This window comes from Mesocricetus auratus, unplaced genomic scaffold (assembly GCF_017639785.1).
Source record: "Mesocricetus auratus isolate SY011 unplaced genomic scaffold, BCM_Maur_2.0 Super-Scaffold_100003, whole genome shotgun sequence".
NCBI lineage: Eukaryota > Metazoa > Chordata > Mammalia > Rodentia > Cricetidae > Mesocricetus > Mesocricetus auratus.
In genome coordinates this window covers 119,703,976-119,729,861 of record NW_024429188.1, presented here as the reverse complement: position 1 = coordinate 119,729,861, position 25,886 = coordinate 119,703,976, and the positions used below count along the sequence as shown (strand labels likewise).

At 37.0% G+C, this 25,886-nt stretch overlaps 3 protein-coding genes across 8 annotated transcripts in view; 2 read left to right on the top strand and 1 right to left on the bottom strand.

Moving 5' to 3' along the window:
• Brcc3 (BRCA1/BRCA2-containing complex subunit 3) overlaps positions 1–12,479 on the bottom strand; it is a 30,797-nt gene extending 18,318 nt beyond the window's left edge. For 2 of the 3 annotated variants that reach the window (XM_013126284.3, XM_013126285.3), the window contains exons 1-4: positions 12,342–12,468; positions 11,774–11,790; positions 10,899–10,953; positions 5,732–5,851 (exon numbers count right to left, since the gene is read on the bottom strand). In XM_013126284.3, the coding sequence (XP_012981738.1) occupies positions 5,732–5,851; positions 10,899–10,953; positions 11,774–11,790; positions 12,342–12,464 (315 nt within the window). In that variant the 5' untranslated portion in view covers positions 12,465–12,468. Of the gene's footprint in view, positions 1–5,731; positions 5,852–10,898; positions 10,954–11,773; positions 11,791–12,341 lie in introns of all 3 variants that reach the window. The other variant, XM_013126286.2, reaches the window with a different exon arrangement.
• A 95-nt stretch (positions 12,480–12,574) lies between these two features.
• Positions 12,575–25,033, top strand: Cmc4 (C-X9-C motif containing 4). Of its 4 annotated transcripts, none has more exons than XM_040744814.1 (3): positions 12,575–12,654; positions 20,000–20,067; positions 24,598–25,033. In XM_040744814.1, exons 2-3 carry the CDS (start codon positions 20,010–20,012, stop codon positions 24,744–24,746), a joined length of 207 nt encoding a protein of 68 aa, XP_040600748.1. In that variant the 5' UTR covers positions 12,575–12,654; positions 20,000–20,009; the 3' UTR covers positions 24,747–25,033. The 4 variants fall into 4 exon arrangements, with proteins under 4 accessions (XP_040600748.1, XP_012981744.1, XP_012981743.1 ...); XM_013126290.3 differs by lacking the exon at positions 12,575–12,654 and adding an exon at positions 12,815–12,950; XM_013126289.3 differs by lacking the exon at positions 12,575–12,654 and adding an exon at positions 13,055–13,193.
• On the top strand, positions 13,055–18,669 carry Mtcp1 (mature T cell proliferation 1). Its single transcript, XM_005087518.4, has 5 exons — positions 13,055–13,193; positions 17,877–18,028; positions 18,141–18,311; positions 18,390–18,441; positions 18,527–18,669. The coding sequence occupies exons 2-4, from the start codon at positions 17,924–17,926 to the stop codon at positions 18,435–18,437; spliced, it is 324 nt and encodes a 107-aa protein (XP_005087575.1). The 5' UTR covers positions 13,055–13,193; positions 17,877–17,923; the 3' UTR covers positions 18,438–18,441; positions 18,527–18,669.
• Positions 25,034–25,886: the final 853 nt, after the last annotated feature.

Sequence of the window (25,886 nt, the reverse complement as noted above, 5' to 3'; positions counted from 1 at the left end):
TCAGATGTCTCCAAGTTGCTCAATAGCATCCTAAAAGCTAGCTCATGAGTCTGTATAGCAATACAGAAATATCCAGGAGATAAGAAAAGGTAGACTGTGACATCAAACCCCATGTGGCCAGGAATACAAAGCAGCAGGAAATGTAAGGTAACACATTTGTGACTGTCAGGAGTTAGGTGGAATGGAAAAGTTGAGTGTGGCTATGAAAAGGTAGCATGAGAAAATAGTTTTATATCTTTAAAACTTTTATTATTATTGTGTGTATGGTTTCTACAGATGCATGTGCCACAGTGAGCATGTGGAAACCAACGAACAACTTTTTGTAGTCAATTCTCTACTATTAAGTAGGTTCCAGAGAAAGAACTTAGGTCAATAGGCTTTTGTGAAAAGCATCATCACCCATGATACTATCTCACTGGCCCCCAAGTTTGAAAGTTGACTATTTTGGTGGCGAAACACACCATGTGACAAAGTAGCATAGAACTATAAATATTCTACTACTGTCAATATCCTACTTTCTTTTTATGCTATAATTTTAGCCCATAGGTAAACTGGGTCAAGGTTTCTGTAGTATTTTTTAAAGTTCTAATGGATTTATATATATTTTAGAAACAGAATTTTTAAAAATATAAAGGGCAAACAGGATTAATAAATCAATAAGAAAATATAAAAAGAACTATAATTATGTTAGGGAGCACATATGACAGTAAACATTTACATTCCCAAGTAAACAGGAAAAAAATCACTACCCTTCTTACAAAAAGATAATTTTCATAATTTATAAAAAATCTATTAAAAAACAAAATTATCAAACCTATAGAAAAACAAATGAAATAGCCAGATAATTTTGTAAAAAATATCAACTCTTAAAAAATGAAAACCTAATTTTAAGCCGCATGTAATGGAACACATCTTTTATCACAGCACTCAGGAGGAAGAGGCAGATGAATCTCTGTGAGTTTGAGGCCAGCCTGGTCTACACAATGAGTTTCAGGCCAACAAGAGTTACATAATGAGACCTTGTCTCAAAAAAAAAAAAAGAAAACAAAAACCCTAAATTTACTCATAAGAAAAATACAAGTGAGTTCCAGGACAGCTAGCGCTACATAGTAAGACCCTGTCTCCAAAAAAAAAAAAAAAAAAAAAAGGAAAAATAAAGTTGAAAGAAATTAAAACTTTAATTTTTGAAACAAAGTCTCACTACATACCACAGGCTGGCTTCTACCTTGTAAGTACTGGGATTACCAGCATGTGCCATCATACGCTGGCTAACAAATTATTTTCCTGGGCAGATTAGCAATAGTGAAAACAGAAGGAATATTTAGATGAGTCATCACATTTGGGGGCCTGTCATGTCCACTAACACCCCAGTTTCACACAGAGATGGAACCTTGTAGTAGTAGCTCTACAAGCTGACAACCAGCTTGCTTTGTAACTCTTCATAAAGTAATTAATAGTATTTGTGTTCAGGCTTATGTTCTCTATAGAGATTATCATACTGTTTGGGATTCAATAGAATGAGTGCATACGTACATACTCTAGAAAATGTTAGAAAAGTTTCTGAAGCTTTGGTTGGAAAAATGAATCTGATGAAGTATCTCAACAATTGGATCAGTTGAATTCTTAAAATTAAATTCATCAATAAATAACTATGTAAAGGTTGAAAGGTAGGGAAGATGAAATCAAGTAGGATATGTTAGGAGAATCTGTTGATAATTCTTCCATACCAACATAGGATTTTGATTGGCAGTTAAGGCTTGCACTTTCTGGTGACAAGGTTGCTACATTAGGAGCTAGAGAGATGGCTTAGTGGTTAAGAATCTACCACAAAAAAAATGATAAGAAGCGGGGCGTTGGTGGCGCACACCTTTAATCCCAGCACTTGGGAGACAGAGGCAGGCAGATCTCTGTGAGTTTGAGGCCAGCCTGGTCTATAAGAGCTAGTTCCAGGACAGTCTCCAAAACAATACAGAGAAACCCTGTCTCAAAAAAAAAAGAAAGAAAGAAAGAATCTATACTGCACTTGCAGAAGATATGGGTTTAGTTCCCAGAATTCATTATCAGGCTATTCACAACTGCCTGTAACTCCAGCTCTAAGGGATCCAGTGTCCTCTTCTGGACTTTTCAGGTATGCATTCACATGGGGTATATATACCCATATAGAATAACAAAATATATTTTTAAGATTGCTGAATTACAAATGTTATCATGATGTAAAATGAAGTAAACTATATTTTGTTGACATAAGTAAAGGCGTTTTAGATTCTACCAAATTCTTAAGAAGTGGCAAAAAAGATGGCCTACAGTTTAAATATTCTGAAATGATGAATACCAATGCTATCAGATTTCAGTGCTCCAACTGATACAGCAGAGTGACTACTGTGTGTTTAGAAACCCTGTAATAATTGTTACACCAGGCTAAGAAAGCAGGAGTGATGATATTGCCAAGATAAAAATCTATCAATGTCCTAAAGGAACATGAGATTTCATGGTGAAAGAAAATGCATAAAAGGAAAGATGAAAAAAGCTATGGGAGGGATTGAAGAGATATCTAAGTGGTTAAAAGCTCTGGCTGCATTTCCAAAGGACCCAAGTTCATAAACTCCAGTTCCAGGGGATATGACACCATTTTCTGGCCTCCTTGAGCACCAGGCACACATGTGATACATACACACATAGGTAAAACATCCATACACTTAAAATAAAAACAAATACAACTTTTCTAAGAAACTATAGTGGCAATTTTCATTTCTATTTTATCTAATTTCTTAAATACTTAAGAAATTTGTACAAATAGTTCTACTACAAGCTAAAAATCACTTCAAAAGTAATTTAAATGCACAAAGCATAAATATACTTGAATAGGAAATATTATATGACTGGTAAGGTAATATATTTTTATATATAATCAATCGATAATCTTTGAAAAAAGTATTTATAAAAGGTTATATGTAAACTAGAATATTATGTATCTTACTTATATTGCAAAGTATTATGAAATATAAAATTTAAGGGCTGGACAGATGGCTCAGAGGTTAAGAGCACTGGATGCTCTTCCAAAGGTCCTGAGTTCAATTCCCAGCAACCATGTGATGGCGCACAACCATCCACAATGAGATTTGGTGCCCTCTTCTGGCCTGCAGGGATACATGCAGACAGAACACTGTATACATAATAAATACATAAATAAATAAATCTTTAAAAAATATAAAATTTAATAGAGAAAAACTTGATGAGATGTCAACAAAATACTCTAAATGCATAAAAAAGCTTCAAATCCTAAAATCTAAATACAGGAAAAAGAAAGTAACATTATTGCTTTTGTATTTCCTGTGTGACTGGGAGACTATACTCTAAGTAATAAGAACATATTGTTGGCCGGGCGGTGGTGGCACACGCCTTTAATCCCAGCACTCGGGAGGCAGAGGTAGGTGGATCTCTGTGAGTTCGAGGCCAGGCTGGACGGACAGCCTCCAAAACAATACAGAGAAACCCTGTCTCGAAAAAAACAGAAAAAAAAAGAACATACTGTTGGACCAGCCAGTGGTGGCACACCTTTAATCCCAGCACTTGGGAGGCAGAGGCAGGCAGATCTCTGAGTTCAAGGCCAGCCTGGTCTACAGAGTGAGTTCTAAAAACCGACAGAGCTATACAGAGAAACTCTGTCTCGAAAAATCAAAAACAATGAATTGTTAATATAGAAATATGTTAAATTCAGTATTAACAATTTATTACAAAATAGATTTATAAACTGGGAGATGGTGGTGCACACTTTTAATCCCAGCACTCAGCAGACAGAGGTAGGCTGATCTCCTGTGAGTTCGAGGCCAGCCTGGTTAACAGAGTGAATTCCAGGACTGCCAGGGTTGCTACAGAGAGATCCTGTCTCAAAAAAACAAATAAACAAACAAAAACACCCAAAACCAAAATGGACCTATAGATGACAAAAATCGTAAAATTTAAATATAAGTAGTATACATACATAGTGTAAACTCTGAAAAGTATACAAAGGACCCAGGTGTGATGGCAGTTGATATCTGCAATCCCAGCACTCAGGAAGTAGAGGCAAGAACAGTCTAGGCTACAGAATAAGACCTTCTATTAAAAACTCCAAAATAAAAAAGTACAAGAAATACTTTAAAATTCATTTTCTCCAGTTCTATGCACAGATAGAACCAGGACAAGATTAACTTAATCCAGCAGCACAATAAACCACTAGAGGCACTGATATTAAGTTAATGTGCCATAAATAAGGTATGGAATTCAAACTACAGGAAACAAATCATTCTTTGGTTATCTTTAACATGAAATAATGTGTTCAGTTCTCCTCATTGCATCTTCTGAGGGAAAGTTTCATAGACTAATCTCTTCAGAGATAGTGAACCACCTAGAAATTAGAAAAACTGTAAGGGCATGGAGGAATAAAGTCAATATTTAGAAAATATGATGGTAGGCAAAAGGGACTACCTATACAGCTCACTGTTGTGGTGTTTTACCCTGGGTCCTGTGGACATTTATAAGCATGACTGTCCAAAATTTTTATTTCTTCTGATAAAAGAAATGAGGAAATGAAATTCTGATTAACCTGGGATGAGGAGATGGCTTGGTTTACAAAGTACTTGCTTTTTAAGTGCATGGCCTTATGTTCCATCCCCAGAACTCACAACCTAGTCAGAATGGCTATCATCAAGTAAACAAGTGACAGGCCTGGATAGATGGCTCAGTGGTTAAGATTACTTGTTACTCTTGCAGAAGATCCAGGTTTTGTCCCCGGCACCTAAATAGTGGCTCACAGTCATTTATCTGTAACGCTGGTTCCAGGGGATCTAATGCCCTTTAACCTGTTCAGGCACCAGGTAAACACATGATGCACATACATATATGTAAACAAAACATTCATATACATAAAACTTAGTTAAGAAAGAAAATAATTACAACAAATGCTGGCAAGGTTGTAGGGGAAAAGGAACTACTGGTGGGAGTGTAAACTAGTACCATGATGATGGAAATCAGTATGAAGTCTCCTCAAACATATTACTCAAATATTACTACCATATGACACAGCTACACCACTCCCAGGCATATATTCCAAAAACTCTATAGCCAACTACTGAGTTACTTGCACATTCATGCTCATTGATGCTCTATTCACAACAGCAAGGAAATGAAAGCAGCTTAGATGTCATCAACTAATGAATGGATAATCAAAATTTGGTGGAGTTAGAAAATATATTGAGCCAGGCGGTGGTGGTACATGCCTTTAATCCCAGCACTCGGAAGGCAGAGGTAGGTGAATCTCTGTGAGTTTGAGACCAGCCTGGTCTACAAAGCTACACAGAGAAACCCTGTCTCAAAAAACAAAAAGAGGGAGTGGACAGAGGGTCAACTGAACATAAGCATGTAGGAAAATATCATATGGAAACTACTTTATAAAGTAAAATTTTTAAAGGTAGAAAATATTTAAGAAACAATACCTGAATACACACACACACACACACACACACACAGAGAGAGAGAGAGAGAGAGAGAGAGAGAGAGAGAGAGAGAGAGAGAGAGAGAGAGAGAGGATTAACCAAATAATCAGATCAAAAGGGTTAATATGAAACGTAGGGAACATTCACCAGGGAGAAAATTTATGAAACTACCTTAAGTAAGATGACTAGAGCAATTGCATCAGTGTGGCCCAGAAATCCCACCACACATAACCCATCTAATGTATTAGTAAGGATATTTCTGCCTCTGTTGAAGCTGCAGACAGCTGCTCTGGAGAAATTTCTACACGGTCCTTTCTCTTGTCAGAACGTCGCAGGATGATGACAGAATGGATGTGAACAATTCTGATGGTATCCATCTAAGGGAAAATCCAAAGAAATGGTTATTTCTCTCTCTGGCCAATTATACTTCTTTTTCCAATTTCCTGTAAGTATTAAAGTGGCAGTAGAGAATTTCAATTTTAAAAACTGTTGCTTTTCTTATTAATGATGCAATCACACACACACACACACACACACACACACACACAATTTTTCAGACAGTTTCAAGTCCAAGTTGGCCTCCAACTTGCTGGGTAGCGGGATAGCTGGGGCTGGTCTTGAACTCCTTCCAGATCCTCCTACCTGTACCTTCCAAGTGCTGCAGTTACAAGCATACATAACTATTCTTAGTTAATAAACGTTTTCAATGCATCATATCCCAATCAAGATATATATATATATATGTATATATATATTTCAGAGTATTTAGATCAAGGATGTACTTTTTGAATAATCATCTAATATGTGCAAAATGCATTTTCATTTGAAGTAATATAAAACAGAGTTCTAATGCTAATAATATGGTTAAGGAGAAAGTATAATACATAAAACTACACTAAAATTGTGAAGAAAGTCAATGTTTAGAGGAAGAGTAATTTATATTAGAAAAAATATTCATAGAGAAAGCAGGCAAATATATATATATACATATATATATATTTGTTGATGGATGCCTGTGGACATATAGAATTCCTACAGTTGCCAAGTGGGTATAAGAGCTACAGAAGAGGTAAAGTGTGAATAAAATGTTTGGGAGACAGGTTGGTTAAATGATGTAATTGTAGGACTTGAGGTAGAATAGAAGATAGCAAGACTAAGAAAAGACAGAATGAAAGGATATACACAGTTTCTAATGTCATGTAGTTGATTTCAGGATGAACCGGATGGAAATTAAATATGGAAATGATTTTCTGGTAGTATTTAAGCTTAGGCTCAAGCAGAATCAGTTTGGAAATCATCAAAATTTTCGTGAGGCAGCAAAAAAAAATGTATGGAGAGTGGAGCCACAGGTCTGGGCCTATATCAAGAGGGGTGCCAACATTTAGAATAGTTTAGAGAAAAAAGGCAAAGAAGACATAAGGAGCTGTGAAATGGTTCAAGTTTGGGATCGGGTAGGGCAGCTGGCTTTCAATGAAACAAGTAGCAAGACAAAGATGAAATCTGAAAAAAAGAGATGAAATCTGAGAGGAAATTTTTGTCATAAGCTATGACCTCTCTACTATATAATATAAAATCCATTAGGCACAGCTCTTAGAATATGTCAAGTCTGATTTTAAATGAGCCATAAATATGATACCCACTGTTATTAAAAGGTTTAATACAAAAAAGAGAAGGGGAAGAATGTAAAATATCTCAATATTTCTTAAATATTGACTGTATATTGAAATACTTTAGACATTAGAACTAAATAAAATATACCTTTATATTAACATTATTTTCATCCTTTTGCTGTAGTTACTTACTAAAGAAAATGTGAATATAGTTAAGAGAGCAGTCAGCATTTTGGTATGAAAAACTATCCTTAATAGACAAAAATCAAGAGAAGGTATCATTTGCATAGCAAATACTGACTATTCTTTTAATAAATAAAATGTTACTTAAGGAATAACCTGTTCTTTTTATTCTTGTCTTTTGACAAGGTCTCACTCTATAGCCCAAGATATGCAACTCACTATGTAGCTTTGGTTAGCCTGAAACTTACATTAATCCTTTCCATGGTCTCTTGAGTGCTGAGATTACAGATGTCAGCCACCTGGCTTTATAATTTGTTGAAAACACAACACAGTTCTAGAGAGCTTATATCTCAGAAGGTTGTTATGCCTTTGTATGATTCAGTTACTTAGAGTTTCCATAAATCATGTGTTCCTATTTTGGGGGTCAGTGGCTTTTTACACATTCTCCCTTCTGTGTAAATATTTTTACCTAGTAAGCTCTTTCATATTAAGTTCCTGACCATACTACAAATATCTAATCATTTTCCCCTCATATGTATTCTTTCATAACAGATATGCACTTATTTCCACTACAACACACATTGTGTTCTATTTATTTTCACACTTTTCTCCTGTACTAGAATACAAGCTTCTCAAAAGCAGGGGCCATATTTCATTTATGATTTTCTTTTTTGTTGTTGTTGCTGGGTTTTGTTTTTGTTTTGTTTGTTTGTTTTTTGAGACAGGGTTTCTATGTATTGCTTTGGAGGTTGTCCTGGAACTCGCTCAGTAGACCAGGCTGGTCTGGAACTCATAGACATCCACCCACCTCTACCTCCCAAGTGCTGGGATTAAAGGTGTGCGCCACTAATGCCCAGCCATTTAGAGTTTCTTACCAGCAACTAGTACAATGTGAGGTGGGCATAGAGCAGAAGAAAAATAAAACTAGGAGCAGAGACAGATATATCCCCTCTCAAAGAATAATGAGACAAACAACTGAATTTTCAACAGAAACTATGAAATCCCAAAGATTATATCTTAGAAAACTAAAATAAAATACATGAAAACTAAGAATTCTATACTCAATACCCTGAGTGAAATGGCAGACTCTAGATATCCCCTAGGTGGAAGGAATTGGCAATAGGGTGGGAGGATGGTGGGGGGGGATGGTGGGGGGGTGCGGGAGGAGGGGAGGGAGAGGGAACTGGGATTGACATGTAAAACAAGCTATTTAAAATTAAAATTTTTAAAAAAGTAAAAAAAAAAGAATGTATCCTTTAAACTGCAAACAAAATAAAGACATCTTCAGATGCCTAATACAAAGAATATAGTATCAGGACAGAAATGTTACAGTTCTTCAGACAGAAAGATAATTCCAAAAAATGAAGGAATGATTAAGTGCCATAAAATATTTGTATAAACACCATGAATACAGTGTACAAAAATGTAATAGCGATGCTAAATAAAGCTTAAAATACATATAGAATTAAAATGCATGACAATAATCCAAAAGGTAGTAGGGTAAAAATTAAAATAAAAAAATGTTCTAAAGTTTTAGTACAAATACTTCCCAACTTATGATTGTTCAACCAAGGATCTTTCAGCTTTACATTGATGGAGATATGGTATACATTCAGCAGAAACTGTACCTCAAATTTAAATTTTCTCCTGGGCTGTCGACAAACATGTAACATAATAGACTTTTGCAATGCTGAACTGCAGTTTTCAGTAAGCCAGACAATCATGAAGATAAACAATGGATACTGCACAGTGTGCTAGGGTGTTTGGTACTTTAAGTATATTATACACTTGGGGGTCTAGGATATTTTCAACTTATAGTGAGTTTATTAAGATATAACAAAATTGTATTGTTGGAGAGATGGTAAAAGTAGTTGTATTAAATATAACAAATGAAGACTACATATTGTAATATGTAGGAGAACAATTAAAACATAAAAGAATATTAAAATAAATGGAAGGTCAAAATAGAATAATAAAATATATTTGATTAACAGAAAAGATAAAACAAATAATGTAATATAAAAGGTGGATTAAGTGGGAAGCAAAAGAATGGCAACTGTAATTCATATACATTAGCAACTATTAAAAATAACAAACTCCAAATAAAAAGATCATCAGACCAGATTTTTATATGCTGCTAATAAGAACTATTATTGGTATACAGACAGGCTAAAATCAAGAAAAAACTTTACAAAAGAGTAGTGATAAAGGAAGACATAGAATAAGTAGATTTTTCCTTTTTGAAAATAAGAATGATTTAAGTATAGCATTTGTAGTCTAATGTGACTTTTTCTAAAAGAAATATTTATTTATGTACTTTATGTATATGAGTGTTTTGTCTGCATGTACATTTGCACACCAGAAGAGGGCATCAGATCCCATGGGACTACAGTTATAGATGGTAAGGAGCCACCATGTGGCTGGGTACTCTTAAACTCTGATCCATCTCTCCAGCTCCTGTAACATTTATTTTTAAATAGAAGTGTAATAGTTAATCTGGGTTGTCAACTTGGCTGGATTGAGAGATGCCTATGGTAACATTAGGGAAGTTCACTTCTGGTGTGCCTATTCCAGCATCATTTTCAGAGAGGACTGATTTACAGGAGAGTAAGAGGGGAATGTCCCTCCCTGGGTGTGGATTCTCCATAAAGTAGTCTGGGAGCCCAGGCAGAATTAAAGAAAAGGAAGAGAAAGCCTGACTGGGAAGCCTAGTCCCATCCTTCCTGAAGCAGTGTGTGTAGCACTGTCATCATCACTCATGGCCAACAGAATTCAGAGACGTCCACTGGAGATGCCCAGCAGATGCACACCAGGGAGCTTCCAGGCCTGGATTGGGGCTGCTTTACTTATCCTCCTTGAGCAGAGGCTTCCAGCTTGTCAGTTTAGCTAATATGAATCATCTCACTCTGCAGCATGCAGAAAGTCATTTTGAACCACCAGCTCCCCAACTGGGAAAGACATCCTATAAATTGCCTTTTATAACAAATATCATAGAGAGGGAAAGAAAGAGATCTCAATTCTATTGCTTCTGATCCTCTAGAAATTTTTAACACAGGAAGATGGCTTAAGTGGTTATAGTGAAGTTTGTATATAAAGATAATAAGTAGATGTTTTGCCTAATAGCTTGGAAAAAGGATAAGAAACAAGTATTTTTATTGTAGTTTACAGAATCATTAGGCTCTGATATATTGAAGGAAAACCTAACTGGTTTTTATAAATTAGCTTAGAAAATGGCAGGACAAATGGGGTGGGAGTGCACACTCAGGAGAAAAGACAGTGGTCTAAAAATCATAACACCATCAATAGATTTCCTATGGGAAGTATGAATAGACCATTTGGGAGTGGGTAAAAAGGTAAAAAGAATATGAACCCAACCTCAAAATCTTAAGGAAAGTGGGAGAATCAGAGTAATGTTGATCACATTATTCCTGTTGATCAAGTAAAGTTCCTACAAAGAACAAAAACTAACTAGGACCCATTCTAGTGAGTTTTTTATCTGATTTTAGCAGAAAAGAAAACATGCTGCACAATTACAAAGTAGATTAAATATCCTGGCTGAAGCCATCAAACAGACTGCAGAAATTCTTCCCCAACTGCAAATTTCCATCATGCAAAATTTTATCATACATACCTTTTCTGCAACTGTGCGCATTTCAGTCCCAGTGTACGTGAATTTGGAGTCACTCCTATTGGAGATAGATTAGAAAAGGGGGAACTGGGGTTTGGAATAGAAAAGGGAGTCAAGGAAAAATAAGATAAACAGTTTTTGCAATGCAACCTTAGTTGAAACAAAAGAAGGGGAAGGGGAACAGACTAGACTCCAGTTATTAAGGAGGGGGCCTGATAAACAACAAGCTATGCTTTGCAGTTTAAACAAAGGGGACCCAAAGATTTTTATCATCTCTCAAGCTTTCAAGTTACTAGGAACCTCTAGGATCCCTATAGGGTTTACAGGGGGGGGGGGGGAGTAGTGAACAGAAATCCACTGACGATTTAGATGAAGGAATGGATCAACAAGGGAAAATCATCTCAATCTGTGAACACTATCTGCTATAATGAAAGTTACTGGCATATCCCTGACATTTCAGAGGAGAATGTAAAGTACAAAGGAAGAAAATGGAAATCAATAGAACTAAATGGCAAGTATATTGATAGCTATTTTTATTTCAGTCAACAAAGTTCTATTCATGGACATATCATGCAGTAACCAATTGGGCTCCTGGAGCTCCAACAAAATTCTATTTATAAGAACTTTTTACAGGTTCATATATGATGTTGGTTCTTTCAGTCAGATTTTTCCACATGGGAGTTTAAATATCTCAAATAATATATAAAGTTAAAATGAAACTTTAGGACTGTGGTGGAACTCAGATTGTATTGTTGAGGGTGCTCTGTACTATGATAACATACAAAGCACACACACTATTACCGAAGTTTGTTACAGCTCTTCACTAATAATCAGTTTAGAGATTCTAATATGATGTAAGTAAACAAATATAGTCTTACCTTATATCATCATTCAACTGGAGTAGGAAAGAGCAGAAAACATTACTGACACATTATTTGGTTATAGGTATGCAAATTTACATGAAAAATAGGTCATATGTTCACACACAACAGTATGAAAGACTGGAGAATTCAATGTAAGCACTTTACTACACTCACTGTACTTCCTCATCTAGTTTCACACCTCTGTATCATTTTGCCTCAACAGAGACTTTGGAGTCCACGAAACCCTTCTGACCTGAGTACTATTAAAATGCTTTAGTGATGGCCTGCTTTCCATAGAGAAAACTGGTGGCGGTGGGGTGCTTGTTTTCTCATACATCGATACCCTCATTATATCCAGAATGTGTTATTGGCCTGATTTGATGCTTTGGTCATAACCCCCACCCCCGTGTACCGCTTAGGGTTTGCAGGAGCGTAAGCATGGATCAGAGGTCTCCAGAGGAAAAGGATCCCGAGACAGCATTAGAAAACGCAAAGGACCCAAATCGCGTTCCTGTGACCTACCAGCCTCTTCAGGGACCACTGGGTACTTCAGGATTTCAGCAGGGTTGGCGGACCTACTTACCTCCCCTATACATAGACCCATCACCTCCTCCTTTTCAGTGCTCAGAGCGTGGTTGAGACAAACTAGGAAAGCGTCAGACTCAAGATGAACCGCTTGCACAGCGTGTACCACCTGCACCGCCATCTTTGTCAGTTGCACTCACGTCCGTCTAGGGCCCACAGCAGCCTGGCCTACGACGTGCTCTGTGACGCAGCCTTCCCAGCCCCAGCGCACTATGCTCCGCCCAGGCCTGGCCTAGCCGCGCGGGTTCCACGAGGGCGGAGCCTGGGGCGCGGAGGCGGTGCCTATTTAGCAGTACCTGCGAGACTCTCGGGTTGGTTTGGACTGGCGAAGCCCTGGGACGCTGGGTGTTGGCTGGCAAAGGCAGTCTGCGCGGCAGTTCAGGCCGCTTGGCGGCTGGGTGGCGGGGAGGCGGTGTTTTTCCGCCGGGGCAGACGTGTGCTGTGAGCAGCTCCCAGGAGCAAGGGCAGACACCTCCATATTGCTGTCGCCCATTTTGCCCGCCTGATAAGGAAAACCCTGCGCGGCCTACACGCATCAGGGACAGACAGCTCTTTGGGGCGACATCGCCGCGAACAACGGCCTCTTTTGAAAATCGGTCCTAAAACAGTTAAGGTTTTATTTTATTTTGTTTTATTTCCAAGTCACAGCCCTTGAATCTCTCTGGACCACTTCCGGCTGCTGGCCTGACTTCCTAACTTCGGTTCTAGTGACCTCGGCTCGGGATGCCCCTTGATTCGTCCTGGGCTCAAGTCGCGATCCCTGCTTGAGTGTCCCGGGGTGGGGGACCTGGAAGTTTTAGCCTAGCTGTTCTGGAGGAGGAGTAATTAGTCCAAGAAACATTATATTCATGTGAGTAACCTTTTACAGAAACAGTGTTTTGCTGTGTCTGAAAAAGTAACTCCAGTTTGCTTGTTGTTACTTTTTACAGAAGCCTTTAGATGTATGTTTGTTTGATACAGTAAAAGAAAGATTGAGAGAAGGACTTCACTTTTTATTCAAGTTTGAATGTATCACATCAAGTAACTAATTCTAGGAAATTATAAGTTTCCTCTGGAAGCCAGACAGGTATGGCAGTACTTGAAGAGGTGCTGATGCTTTGCTCTTGTCTCCCAAGTCAGTTCCAACCCAAGTCTCCCCACTAATACTGTCCCAAATCTAGGGCACTGTGGTGCAATATATATGCCAACAACCTCTCTTTTTTACCTTATACTTATGCCACATCTTTCCATGATTAAGTTTCATAATGATAAAGGTTGGAGAAACAGCAGGGGTGTAATTGAACCTATCTGCATTTTCTCTTTAACTTTCAATTTTATGTCATATATTTTCAGCTATTGTCCATAGTTAACATGTCCTGCCTTGGTGGGGCAGCAAGGACTGCTCATCTTACTACATTTGCTTAAGGGATATTTTTGAATTTATCAATTTGTTTAGCCACCTTCAAGAAGAAATATACTCTTACTGGTTTTTAGTCAGTCTCAGTCTAGAATGTTCATGCTACCTTTTATAGCTCCAAACATTTGACCAGAGAGGGAAATAATGATTACATTATAGCAAGCTTATATGCTAAAGACTCTACTAAGAATTTATATACATAGTGTGTACAAACTGCCTTAACTGGAATCAAGTTCTGCAACTTCTAGCTATGTGAATTAGTGTACTGGCTATCTAATTTCTCTGTGTCTTACTTTCATTATCTTTAATTGGGAATAATACCAATGCCCATCTCATAGCATCCCATGAAGATCAAATGGGTCAATGTGCCTAAACATACATTTTTGTTTTTGCTTTTTGTTTGTTTTGTCATTTGTTTTTCAAGACAAGGTTTCTCTGTGTAACAATCCTGGGGGTCCTGGAACTCTGTCTGTGAACCATGCTGGCCTTGAACTCAGAAGTCAGCCTGCTACTGCCTCCAAGTGCTGGGATTAAAGGTGTGTACCACCACCACCACCACCACCACTACCACCACCACCAGGCACCTAAACATATGTTAAACATATGAGAAGTGTTTAATAAGTACCACTGCAGTCAATATGCTCATAATTTTACACCTCAGGGAAAGATTAGGTTGTCTGAGGGTCACAAAGCTTCTAAGTGGCACAAGCAAGATTCATTCATCAGTCAAGCTGATACCTGGGTCTGTGTTCTTTGGCAACTGAAATTATAATTGGATGAGGATATTAAATGGCGTCAAATAATTCACATGTTCAACTTATTAATGCTATTTAAAAACTCAAATACCTCAAAATTAAAGCAAACCATACTCTTGTAAAGAAAAATTACAAGCTGGGCAGTGGTGGTGCACACCTTTAATCCCAGCGCTCAGAGGGCAGAGGCAGGAGGATCTCTGAGTTCAAGGCCAGCCTGGACTACAAAGCTACACAGAGAAACCTGTCTCAGAAAAAAAAGAAGAAAAACACACAAAACCATTCTTTCTGTAAAGGAAAAAAAGATGGTTTTATTTAAATTTCAACCAAAGAAAGTTCTTCTGTATTCTGTCATTCATTTAGAACCTGATTTACAAAATGTCTAAAAATAATGTGTCTAGCCGGGCGTTGGTGGCGCACGCCTTTAATCCCAGCACTCGGGAGGCAGAGGCAGGCGGATCTTTGTGTGTTCGAGGCCAGGCTGGACCGATAGCCTCCGAAACAATACAGAGAAACCCTGTCTCGTAAAAACCAAAAAAAAAAAAAAACAAACAAACAAAAAATAATGTGTCTAGGTCAATATGGCACTTGGAATCAAGGCATCTTCTATGGAGGCCATCTCTTTTAGTGGATATTATAGCTGTGAAGTTATACAAACATATTTTGAGATGCATTTGTGTCTAAAACTGGTAGTACTTAAAGTTTAATCGCATAGATTTATATTCCATGTATTGTATTGTATCTTGTAACTAAATTTATCCTGCATTTTTAAGATATTCCTTAGTTTGGAGAATCTTCAATTTTGTGAATAAATACTATATGCCAAAATGTTCTCTAGTCAAATAAAGTTGGGAAATGTTAAACTATATAAAATCTCTATACACTATAACTTTGTTGGAGTTTTTACTATACTAATATGATTTTATAATCTCCAATATTCCCAAACTTATTTGACCAAGGAAAATGTTGGGATCAAGTGTTCTAATGAATCACATTTATGGAAATGATGTTCCATTCATCCAACATGTGATTTTTATAGACTTTGATCTACATCCCTTTTGCTTAGCCTTTGCCTCTATATACTGAAGGTGTTTTCATCATTATGTGGTGGCTTATCAGTCCCTTGATTACTGCAGTTGGCTTTCTCTGGGCCATTATGCTCTGAATGATAGCACACAGAAATCCAGGCTAATGTGCCTAAGTGTTGTTCCCAGGCTCATCTTGTCAGTGCCCAGCCTGTTAACCTTTGGAGGTCACAACAGCACATTATGCTGCCTTTCTTCTGAGAATATTTTGTAGTGTCTCAGTAATTCAGAATATCACATGCTATCTGCCCTCTCTTCCACTGAAATTCTTTCCTTCCAATGTCAGTATGACCAATAAAGTTTTGTTTTTATTCAAAAGAAATTTAAATGTCAACATGTTGGTTGTTGCTAGGACCTATCTATGAAGTTGAGATTGTCTTGAAACCCTTAACAGTTGGTTCCTGCTTTTTAAAAATGTGTGTGTGTGTGTGTGTGTGTGTACACACTCATTTTTATTTTTATATTGGAATTTACTGGGGGTGTTGTATATATTTCTAAAGCTCTACAAGAGAGGCAGAATACTTGCTAAATGAAAAAAATGTCTTACAAAATGTATACCTGGAGACTCATGCATTTTAGGCAGATAGAAAGGCAGAGCAAGGGTATGCAGCTTGAAACAACCCTAGTATTTGAAAGAAATTTTGGTTTGGATACAGTGATAATGGTAATATTTGCTGGAATTGATGACATTGGGTGTATCAACTGAATGAGAAGAAGAAATGTAGGATAACTTGTAATTTTTGAGTGTACAAAATAGGTGATATTGCCATACAGAAAGTAGGGTTTGGCTAAGGAGAAAGGATGCTATCATAAATAAGTTGGAAATGACAGAGTGCATCCAGTTGAAAAAGGGAACATGTAAGAGGTTCAGAGTTACAATCACTCAGGGAATAAATGGATAACTATCATACCTATTTATTTGTCACAAAACTGTGACCCCCCCCCTCTCATTTTTTGAGACAGGGTCTCCTTATGTAGTTAACCAAGAGCTTAGCTATGTATGCTAGTTGGCCTCAAACTTACTATATGTATATAGCCCAGACTGGCCTGAACCTTGCTCAGGCTCTGGCATGCTCAGATTTCAAGCATGGACCAACATACCCATTTTGAAACAATACTTTCCTTTTAGGGGTAGACAAAAAAAAATGGCATTAAAGCGAAAAAATCAAATTCAGGATGGTATCCTTGAAAAAGGGACTAGGTTTAGCTTCATTCCTTTATTTCTTGCTTCTTCTTATTTCATATCATGATTGACATCTGATTTGCTCTGGACAGTATCACTTTGAAGACTGTAACAATCTCCCAAACTATGCTTCATTTCCTTTCCCACTAATAGCTATTTATTAGGAACGGGGACCTCTATTGTGGGACAGGTACCCACTGATTTATTTGTGCCCTATTAACGGTAGGAATATAGTGAATCTGCATTATGATGGTATGAGTGGTTTCTACAAGATTGTAAAATGAATTGAAATTATGAGATCCAAAGCTGGGCATAGGACTATTATGGAGAGTTTCCTTGCCACCGAAAACTCTGAAAACTCTACTTTATTTACATCTCTTAGAGAGCAGAGAGATATTTTTGACCTTCTAATTCATAGAATAAAAATTTACAACTGTGCCTTTGGAAAAGCAGGCTTCTGTGACATCCTGCTTAAGTGAACCAGGGAGCTAGGTGGATGGCTATTATTTGCTTTCAGAAAATAATGAAACTACACTATTTTTCCTAAAATGAAAATCCCTTTCTGGATAAGCCTTGCTAGTATAAACAACTTTTTAAATAAAATGATAGATGTTTCCTTTGCCCTTATAACAAACTTAATCTCATTTTAGAAACTTTTTTAAAATGTAAACTGCTTAAGAGTGGCTTTTATATGAGGAACATAGCTTGCATGTGTCTGTTTCACGACTTTTCTGCCGAAATCATGTCCTTAGGTACACTTTTGTGCATTTTCTATTGCTAACACACTACCATTGACTGCTGCTTTGTAGATGCAAAAGAGGGAGGGAAACCAGTACCCAGCCTCCTGCAGTTCTCATCTTACCTCCCCACGGAATGAATTTAGAATTCTTGAGTGCTTTGCCATAGAAAGTTATTATTACCTAGGATTTGCTTTAGTGTCAATTCAGTTTCATTTTCAGAAAGCTTAAAATGACATTTGATATGTTTAGGTTGCACAAATAGACATGTATGAGGCTTGGTTCTGGTTGGTGGTGGCTAGTCCCAGGTCACCTTGCTCACTAGTGAGTTCATCCAAACCTCAAAAGTCACACCTGTGTCCTGTGCGCGGATGCTGCAGGCTTAGGTGGAGAAAAGCAGGGCTAGAATTGGAACCCAAAGCCCAGAATGGCAAGAGAGGATGTGGGGGCTCCACCCGATCATCTCTGGGTTCACCAAGAAGGTGTCTACCGCGACGAATATCAGCGCACATGGGTAGCTGTGGTGGAAGAGGTAACTGCTTTCATTTAAAATTTTTTTTTTGCTTTTGTTTTCAAGTAACCTGGTTTCTGTGTAGTCTCTGTATTCTGATGTCCTTGGTTTTGTTTTTGATCGTTCCTATTAGGAGACAAGTTTCATAAAGGCTCGAGTCCAGCAAGTTCAGGTTCCCTTAGGTGATGCAACTAAGCCAAGTCACCTTCTTACTTCCCAACTACCTCTCATGTGGCAACTCTACCCAGAGGAGCGCTACATGGATAACAACTCTCGCTTGTGGCAGATTCAGCATCATTTAATGGTACACATTTTGCTCAGTCATTTTCCCCCTTGTACATGGGATCTTACAACAGAATATAAACTTTGCTTTTTCTGACAGGTCAGGGGAGTACAGGAACTACTGCTTAAACTTTTGCCTGATGATTAACCTGGTATGTGTTTCTATTTTGTTTTCTCCTTTCCCTTCTTTGTTTTCACTCTATTCAGTTGTAGTGATTTGAATGATTTTTTTTTCAGGTGCTGGAATTCTAGGAAGATATGCTCCTCTGTTCTATTCATTATATGGCAATCACATCATTCACCACTGCAGTGCTCCAACCCATGGCACCGGGTGGGGAAGAAGTAGTCTGAAAAACTAAAGATGTTTAGGAAGGGCCATGAAGAACACTGCTAGTGACACTACAGAGAGAGGGTTACACAGGGCAGTAATCAAGGCAACAAAAGCATTTAGTCAGGAAATGTAACTTGAAATTGACTCCTTTGGAAATTGCCATAGAACTTTTAATGGACTTCATCGGCTGAACCTGGGATCTGGTGAATCTCACAAAAATCAGCGTTTGCTACAGAACAAATGCCCTCACCACCAAGGACTTGGTACTGATTTAAAGAGAAGAGAGCAGCTTCTATCAGCATCAACATGTGCTTGCCACTTATTTCCGCTTCAGCAAATTCACCTGCCTTTCTTTCCTCCATCCTGTAAATATCTGAGGTTTTGCTTTAGTGTTTTCCATTCCAGTACTGACCTAATTTGGATCTACTGAGAACTTAAGGAGTTCTGGGAGAAAAGGGTTATTTGTACTGATGAAATTAGCTTCAAAGGCTCCTATGCCTTTCTTTTTGAAACTGTGTCTTTGAATTGTTTTTGCAAGTTTCTCATCAAAACCTTGTGAATCTAAATTCTTTGATTTCAAATATTTTACATATTTTGGCTTCCATTTGAGCTCAAAAGATGGTATTAACTTTAATTGGCACTTTTCTCAAGAGGTAATAGCAACAAACATTGCTAATTCCTGGGAAAGTGTTTATATTACTTGTAAAGAATTTCCTGAATTAAAGCAGTCATGACAATTTATGTATATTAAAGTAAGGTTTTTCTTTTTAAAGTAAGTCTTGGACCCAGACCAATAGTGCATGCCTATAATCCCAGCTATTTGGAAGACAGAGGCAGGATGATCACTTGACCTCAGGAGTTTGATATCAGTCTAAAACAAACAAAAAGCACTTGGGTATAATAGCGTACTATGTATTGAGTTCTTGTTGCTTCCCAGTTACTGTTCTGTGCATTTTATATATTTTATCATGATTATCCTTTCATCAGTTCTTAGAGGTACGTATAATTCCTATTGACATGAATAGTGAAAGAAAAAGGTGTTTAAGAAGTTTAATCATTTGCCAAGGGTTTCTTTTGTGAATCATAGAACCAGGCATTGGGCCAGGCATTTAAAACTGTGGTGTCATTTAAACATTTGTTTACAATATTCAAGATGACTACACTGAAATTTTTCATGCTATATCTTCCATACTTAATGAGATGGAAATATAAAAATAGTTGACTCATCCTATCAATTAAGAAAGTATTTTTAGAACAATTGTTTTTTCCAGCAATTATGCGGTCATTCTACTTTCCCCAGAAGAAAATTCCAAGTAAATAGGCATCAAGGTCTTTATAACTAAAAAAGCAAAATTGTAATAATTTTTTTTTTGTTTTAGTTTTCTGGATATGCCACAAAAGGATCCATGCCAGAAACAAGCCTGTGAAATACAGAAATGTTTACAAGGTAGTATATAGATTTTTTAAAAATAATATTTTGAAACTTTACCTGTCAATTAACTATAAGAAACTATGTTATCAGCAACTTTTATTAACTTTAAATGTAACATCTCTATAATTAACTAATCATAAATATTTTCATCATTGTATCATGAAATGTTTAGAATATTAAAAGTGGTGTTATATAGGGAATGGGAGAATGCAGTGGTAGAGCACTTGCCTAACTTGTGCAAAACCCCAAGGGTTCTGTCCACCACACATATAAGCTATGGGTTCTTGAGTTCCATTTGTACATTAGAATTACCTAACTTTTTGTTGTTGTTTTGTGAGATGGGGGTTTCTCTGTGTAACAACCCTGGCTACCCTGGAACTCATTTTGTAGACTGTGCTGACCTCAAATTCAGAGTTCCACACCTGCCTTTGCCTCCCAACTGTACCTGAAGAATATTAAAAAATTGTCTAGCACACTTAAAGCAGACGTCCTGAAAGTAGGGTCTGAACAGGAATCATTTTACAAAGCTAAACAAGTGATTTTAATGCACAAGCACAGTTAAGAATTACTGAGCTAAGCAAAAAGTCCTTCTATAAAAAGACTGGTTTGGAATTGAGGTTGTGGCTCAGGGATAGAGCACTTGCCCAGAATGTACTGGGCCCTAGTTTCCAGCATAAACACTGTTTGTATACACAAACAGAAAGAGCCAAGCATGATAGTGCATACTCATAATCCCAATACCTTGGAAATAGAATCAGGAGGAAAACAGGTTCAAGGCTGGCCTGGACTACAAAGTGACAGCCTATCTCATATACATACACACACACACACATACATATATATATATATATGTAGAGAGAGAGAGAGAGAGAGAGAGAGAGAGAGAGAGAGAGAGAGAGAGAGAGAGAGAGAGAGAGAGAGGTTTTAATACTAGACCTCAGGGACTAGGAATTAGTTCAGTGGAGAACTAATTGCCTAGTATTCATGTGGTCCTCAGTTTGGTCCCCAGCCAACCTATTCCAACAAGTTTGGGGCATCTGTTTCAAAATTCAGGTGGCTATACCTGTGTGATTTACTAATACGTGAACTCAAAGGTATAAAATGGATTTATTAAGAATTGCACTGAAAAGGACAAACTCACAAAATACATAGAAGGGATGAAGCTGCCGCTGATCCCGCACTGCCTCGCTGACATTTGGATCTCCCTCATGCCAAGCAAGAGCCAGAGCAAGAATGCCTGAGACCCTATCCTTCAGCTTTTAAGTTGTTGTATAGGCTTGCTGCCCCAAAAATCATTGGCTAAATGGATCAAAATCCCACAACAGTTTACTTCTGGACCCTCTGTTGCATTCCATTAATTTTTCTCAAGATTGCTTTGGCTACTCGAGGTCTTTTGCTCTTCCATATAAGTTTTAATATTTTTTCTAGTTTTCTGAAAAACATTATTGACATTTTAGTGGTGATTACATTGAGTCATTTTATCAATATCCTACACATCTATGAACATGGGAGGTCTTTCCATTTCCCAATGTTTTCAATTTCTTCTTCAGTGTTTCATAATTTTCATTGAAAGATCTTTTTTTTGACCTTCTTAGGAATGTTCATAGGCATTTTACTTTTTGAGGTTATTGTTTTCCTGATTTATTTCTTTAGTGGGTTTATTAGTATATAGAAAAGCTACTGGTTTCTATATGTTTACTTTGTATTCTGATACTATGCTGACTTTATCAGTCCTAAAGCTTTTGATGGAGTCTTAGGCATTTCTAAGTATATAATAGTATTTTAAATGGGAATAATTTGACTTCCTGCTTTCCTATTTGTATTTATTTTATTTCTTTCTCTTGCCTGATTTCTCTGCTTAACATTTTAAGTACTATATTAAGTAAAGGTAGAGAGAATGGAAACCCTTTTCTAGAGGAAAAGATTGCTTTCAGTTTTCCCCTATTCAGTATGATATTGGCTATAGGTTATATTTAGCATTTGTTATGTGAAGATACAACCCTATTATACCTAGTTTCTTTAGGGTTATTTTATATGAAAGGATGTTGAATTTTATTGAATGCCTTTTTTCTACATCTATTGAGGTGTTAGTGTGGTTGTTTTGACTCTATATATTGTATTTATTGATTTCTGTATGTTAAACCATATTTGCATCCTTGAAATGAAACAATCTCTTATCGTTGGTGTCACTGAATTAAGTTTTAAAATACTTAACTTAGGCTTTCTACATGTATGCTCATTAAAGGATATTGGTTTGTAGAATAAATATGAAAGAATTCTTTCCCTTTATTTTATTGTATATGGTATTTTGCATGCACATATGTCTGTGTGTCACATGTGTGCCCGGTGCCTACAGAGGACAAAAGAGGGTTTTTAGATCGCCTAGAACTGGAGCTACAGACAGTTGCGAGCCATCATATGGATGCTGTGAATCAAACCCAGGTCCTCTAGAATAGCAGCCAGTGCTCTTAACTGCTGAACTATCTCTCCAGCCCCACACTTTCCCTTTCTATTTTATGGTGTAGTCTGTGGACCATTGGTGTTAGTTTTTTTGTTTTATTATTTTTTTTATTTTTTTAAAGAAAAATTATTTTGATAAATTGCTTTTTTTATCATTTTTTATTTTAATTTTAAATAGCTTGTTTTACATGTCAATCCCAGTTCCCTTTCCCTCCCCTCTTCCCGCACTCATAGTTGTAAAGCATCTGTATGGCTTGTATAAAACCCTAAATTCAATCCACACTACCAAATATGTCAGGGTTTGTGCTTTTCTTTGATGGGAGTTTTTTTTTATTATACTTTCATTCTCATTGCTTGCTATTAATTTATTTAGATTTTTCATATTTTGGGGTTCAATTTTTATAGGTTATATATGCAGAAATTTGTTCATTTTCTTAGACTTATAAATTTATCGATATATCAATTTTCAAAATATTCATTATTTCAGTTGTTTCTAGTGTAAAATTCCTTTTGTCTCCTATTATTATTATTGCAATTATTATTGTTATTATTGCTGCTGCTGTGGCACTGGAATTGAACATGGTGCCTTGTGCAAACATTCTAACAATGAGTTATACTTGAATATCTCATATTACTTTTTATTTTTTTATTTTTTTTTTGGTTTTTCAAGACAGGGTTTCTCTGTGGCTTTGGAGGCTGTCCTGGAACTCGCTTGGTAGTCCAGGCTGGTCTTGAACTCACAGAGATCCGCCTGCCTCTGCCTCCCGAGTGCTGGGATTAAAGGCGTGCGCCACCAACGCCCGGCTCTCATATTACTTTTTAAACTTTGAAGTTATCCTGTCTAGCTTTGAACACACTCCACAGCCCAGGTAGGTCTTGAATTTGAGATCCTCCTGCCTCAGCCTCCTGGGTAGTTTTGGACTATAGCTCCGTGCCACTGTCTTGGATTTTAATTTTATTAATCTGAGACTGAGTCTTCTTTCTTTTCATTAGTTTAGCTTGTCAATTTTGTTTATCTTTTTAAAAAGTCAACTGTTAAATTAATTTTTTGTGTTCTCCATTAATTTTATACTTTGTTTTTATTTTCTCTCCATCTATTAGTTTTGAGTTTGGCTTGCTTTTGTTTTTTCTAAAATCTTGAGATTCACTCATAGATATTCATACAAGATCTTATTTTTTAATATGGGCACTTATAAACTATGAGTTAAAATACACTATAGATCAAATAGACTTAAAAGACTTGTACAGAATATACTGTCCAACAGCAGCAGAATATGTATTATCTTCATCAGCCTATGGAACTTTCCCTAAGCTAGATCAGGTTGGCTGGCTAAAGGGTATGCTGTTCCCCATTCCAAGAGCTTTTGGTATATACAGCCAGCCTGAGCCACCACTTATATATGTATATAAGTGAGGACTCATTGGAGGCCCTCAGTCTGCATAGCTGGAAGACTGGAAAATGCCCTGGCCACATACTGTATCTCTAGTGACTCAAGAATGAGCACGGAGGCCAACTGATCACTGAGTTCTGAGCTGAAGATTGAGGAATGCAGGAACTAAGCAATCCACAGGTGTTGGTCTTGGCATTCTCAGCCTTAGAACCCATAGTAAAGCACACACCATGGTCACCTTACCTTTGTTTTATAACCCCTTCAAAACCTAAAAAAAAACATTATTAGCTCCCAGTTTTGTTGCATAAGAGGGGGAATTAAATATGACATTCAAGCTGCAGTTTGCTATGAAACTATGAAAATGTGGGTTGTATGCATTTTTTAATTTATCAAATTACAAAATGGGACTAATGGCTACTAATATAAAAAACTACTCTGAAAGGCACTTGACTGAAACAGAAATTACATGTTAAAATAGATTTCAACCACTTATAAATTGTGATTTGTTGTTAGATTTTTAGATAGTTTTTAATGAATTCTCCTTTTACTTTTTGACCTGTTGACAGATTCTAAATCAGAAAGAATTCAATAGAGTTGGGTATATCTTCCTTCTAGGTGCTAAGTGGAAAATGTTTAATTACCTTGTACCGTCCTAGTTCTATGAGATCATTACTAAGAGTTGCCTGTTTTTCAGCCAACAACTATATGGAATCAAAGTGTCAGTCTGTCATCCAAGAACTTCGTAAGTGTTGTGCTCAATATCCCAAGGGAAGATCTCTTGTCTGCTCAGGATTTGAGAAAGAAGAAGAAGAAAATCTTACAGTGAAGTCTGGATCTAAGTAAAGTTGTATTGAGAAGTTAAATTCTGCTTCATGTTTCCCTCAAGTGTATTTTATTTACTACCCCTTCTTCAAGCCAGGCAGCAGCAAGCAGCAAATGAAAAAGCCAATTGTAAGAGTTAGAAAATATGCCATCTATGCAAAATATACCAAAATAACAAATGAAAAAGCCAATTGTAAGAGTTAGAAAATATGCCATCTATGCAAAATATACCAAAATAACCTATGTTAGAAAATAAATATGTATAATGTAAAAGGGAGCTGCTAAAATAAACCTGCTTTACATGAAAATTTTGGTTTGTTACTGAATGTATTTGAAGAGACTATTAGATACAGATATTAGCGAATTCTCCTTTAATCCCCGAATTCAGACTTGTTACCTGTATCTTGACTTTGCTTGCCAAATCTTGGATCTCTGTTGAATATTGATGAGATAAACAGAGGATTGGGTAGAAAATAGAGTTTATTACAGAATAGCATGAAACACTCTGAAGAGTAAGTGGAGAATGGCTAGAGACCATTATGCCAACATACATGTTGAGGCAGATTGTATACTACTTTTTTATGTTTTTTAACCTTTATTTTTATTTTTTTATTTTTTTGGGGGGGTTTCGAGACAGGGTTTCTCTGTATTGTTTTGGAGGCTGTACTGGAACTCACTTTGTAGACCAGGCTGGCCTCAAACTCAGAGATCCACCTGCCTCTGCCTCCCAATTGCTGGGACTAAAGGCGTGTGCCACCAATGCCCGGCTTTAACCTTTATTTTTATTTTATGTGAATAGGTATTCTGCCTACATGTGTGTCTGTATACCCTGTGTGTGTTAATCTTCTAGGAGTGGAGTTACAAACAGTTGTGAGCTGCCATGTGGGTGATGGGAAATGAACTCAGGTCCTCTGGAAAAGCATCCAGTACTTTTAACCTCTGAGCAGTCTCTCCAGCTCTGATTGTGTACTATTTTCTAAGCTTCTAGAACAGGCAGCTTTCCCAGGGGTATTTCCCTGTCCTGGTGATTGGTAGGCTCATTTGGATTAATTTGCAAGAATGACTTTGTTCTTTACCAGAAAGCCCCTGACTAGATAGTAATCTTGTGATCTTCCCAACAGTTCAGAATGCAAAATGTAATATACCCACAGCCAAAGGTAC

What these genes read in the sequence shown, in the direction of transcription:
- Mtcp1 (XM_005087518.4), top strand. Translation starts at nt 17,924, where the DNA reads ATGGCAAGAGAGGATGTGGGGGCTCCACCCGATCATCTCTGGGTTCAC. An exon ending in GGGTAGCTGTGGTGGAAGAG is followed by an intron (nt 18,029 to 18,140) that starts GTAACTGCTTTC and finishes CGTTCCTATTAG; the next exon opens with GAGACAAGTTTCATAAAGGC. An exon ending in AGATTCAGCATCATTTAATG is followed by an intron (nt 18,312 to 18,389) that starts GTACACATTTTG and finishes TTTTTCTGACAG; the next exon opens with GTCAGGGGAGTACAGGAACT.
- Cmc4 (XM_005087519.4), top strand. Translation starts at nt 18,927, where the DNA reads ATGTGCTTGCCACTTATTTCCGCTTCAGCAAATTCACCTGCCTTTCTT. An exon ending in GCCTTTCTTTCCTCCATCCT is followed by an intron (nt 18,986 to 19,999) that starts GTAAATATCTGA and finishes TTTTTGTTTTAG; the next exon opens with TTTTCTGGATATGCCACAAA. An exon ending in AATACAGAAATGTTTACAAG is followed by an intron (nt 20,068 to 24,597) that starts GTAGTATATAGA and finishes CCTGTTTTTCAG; the next exon opens with CCAACAACTATATGGAATCA.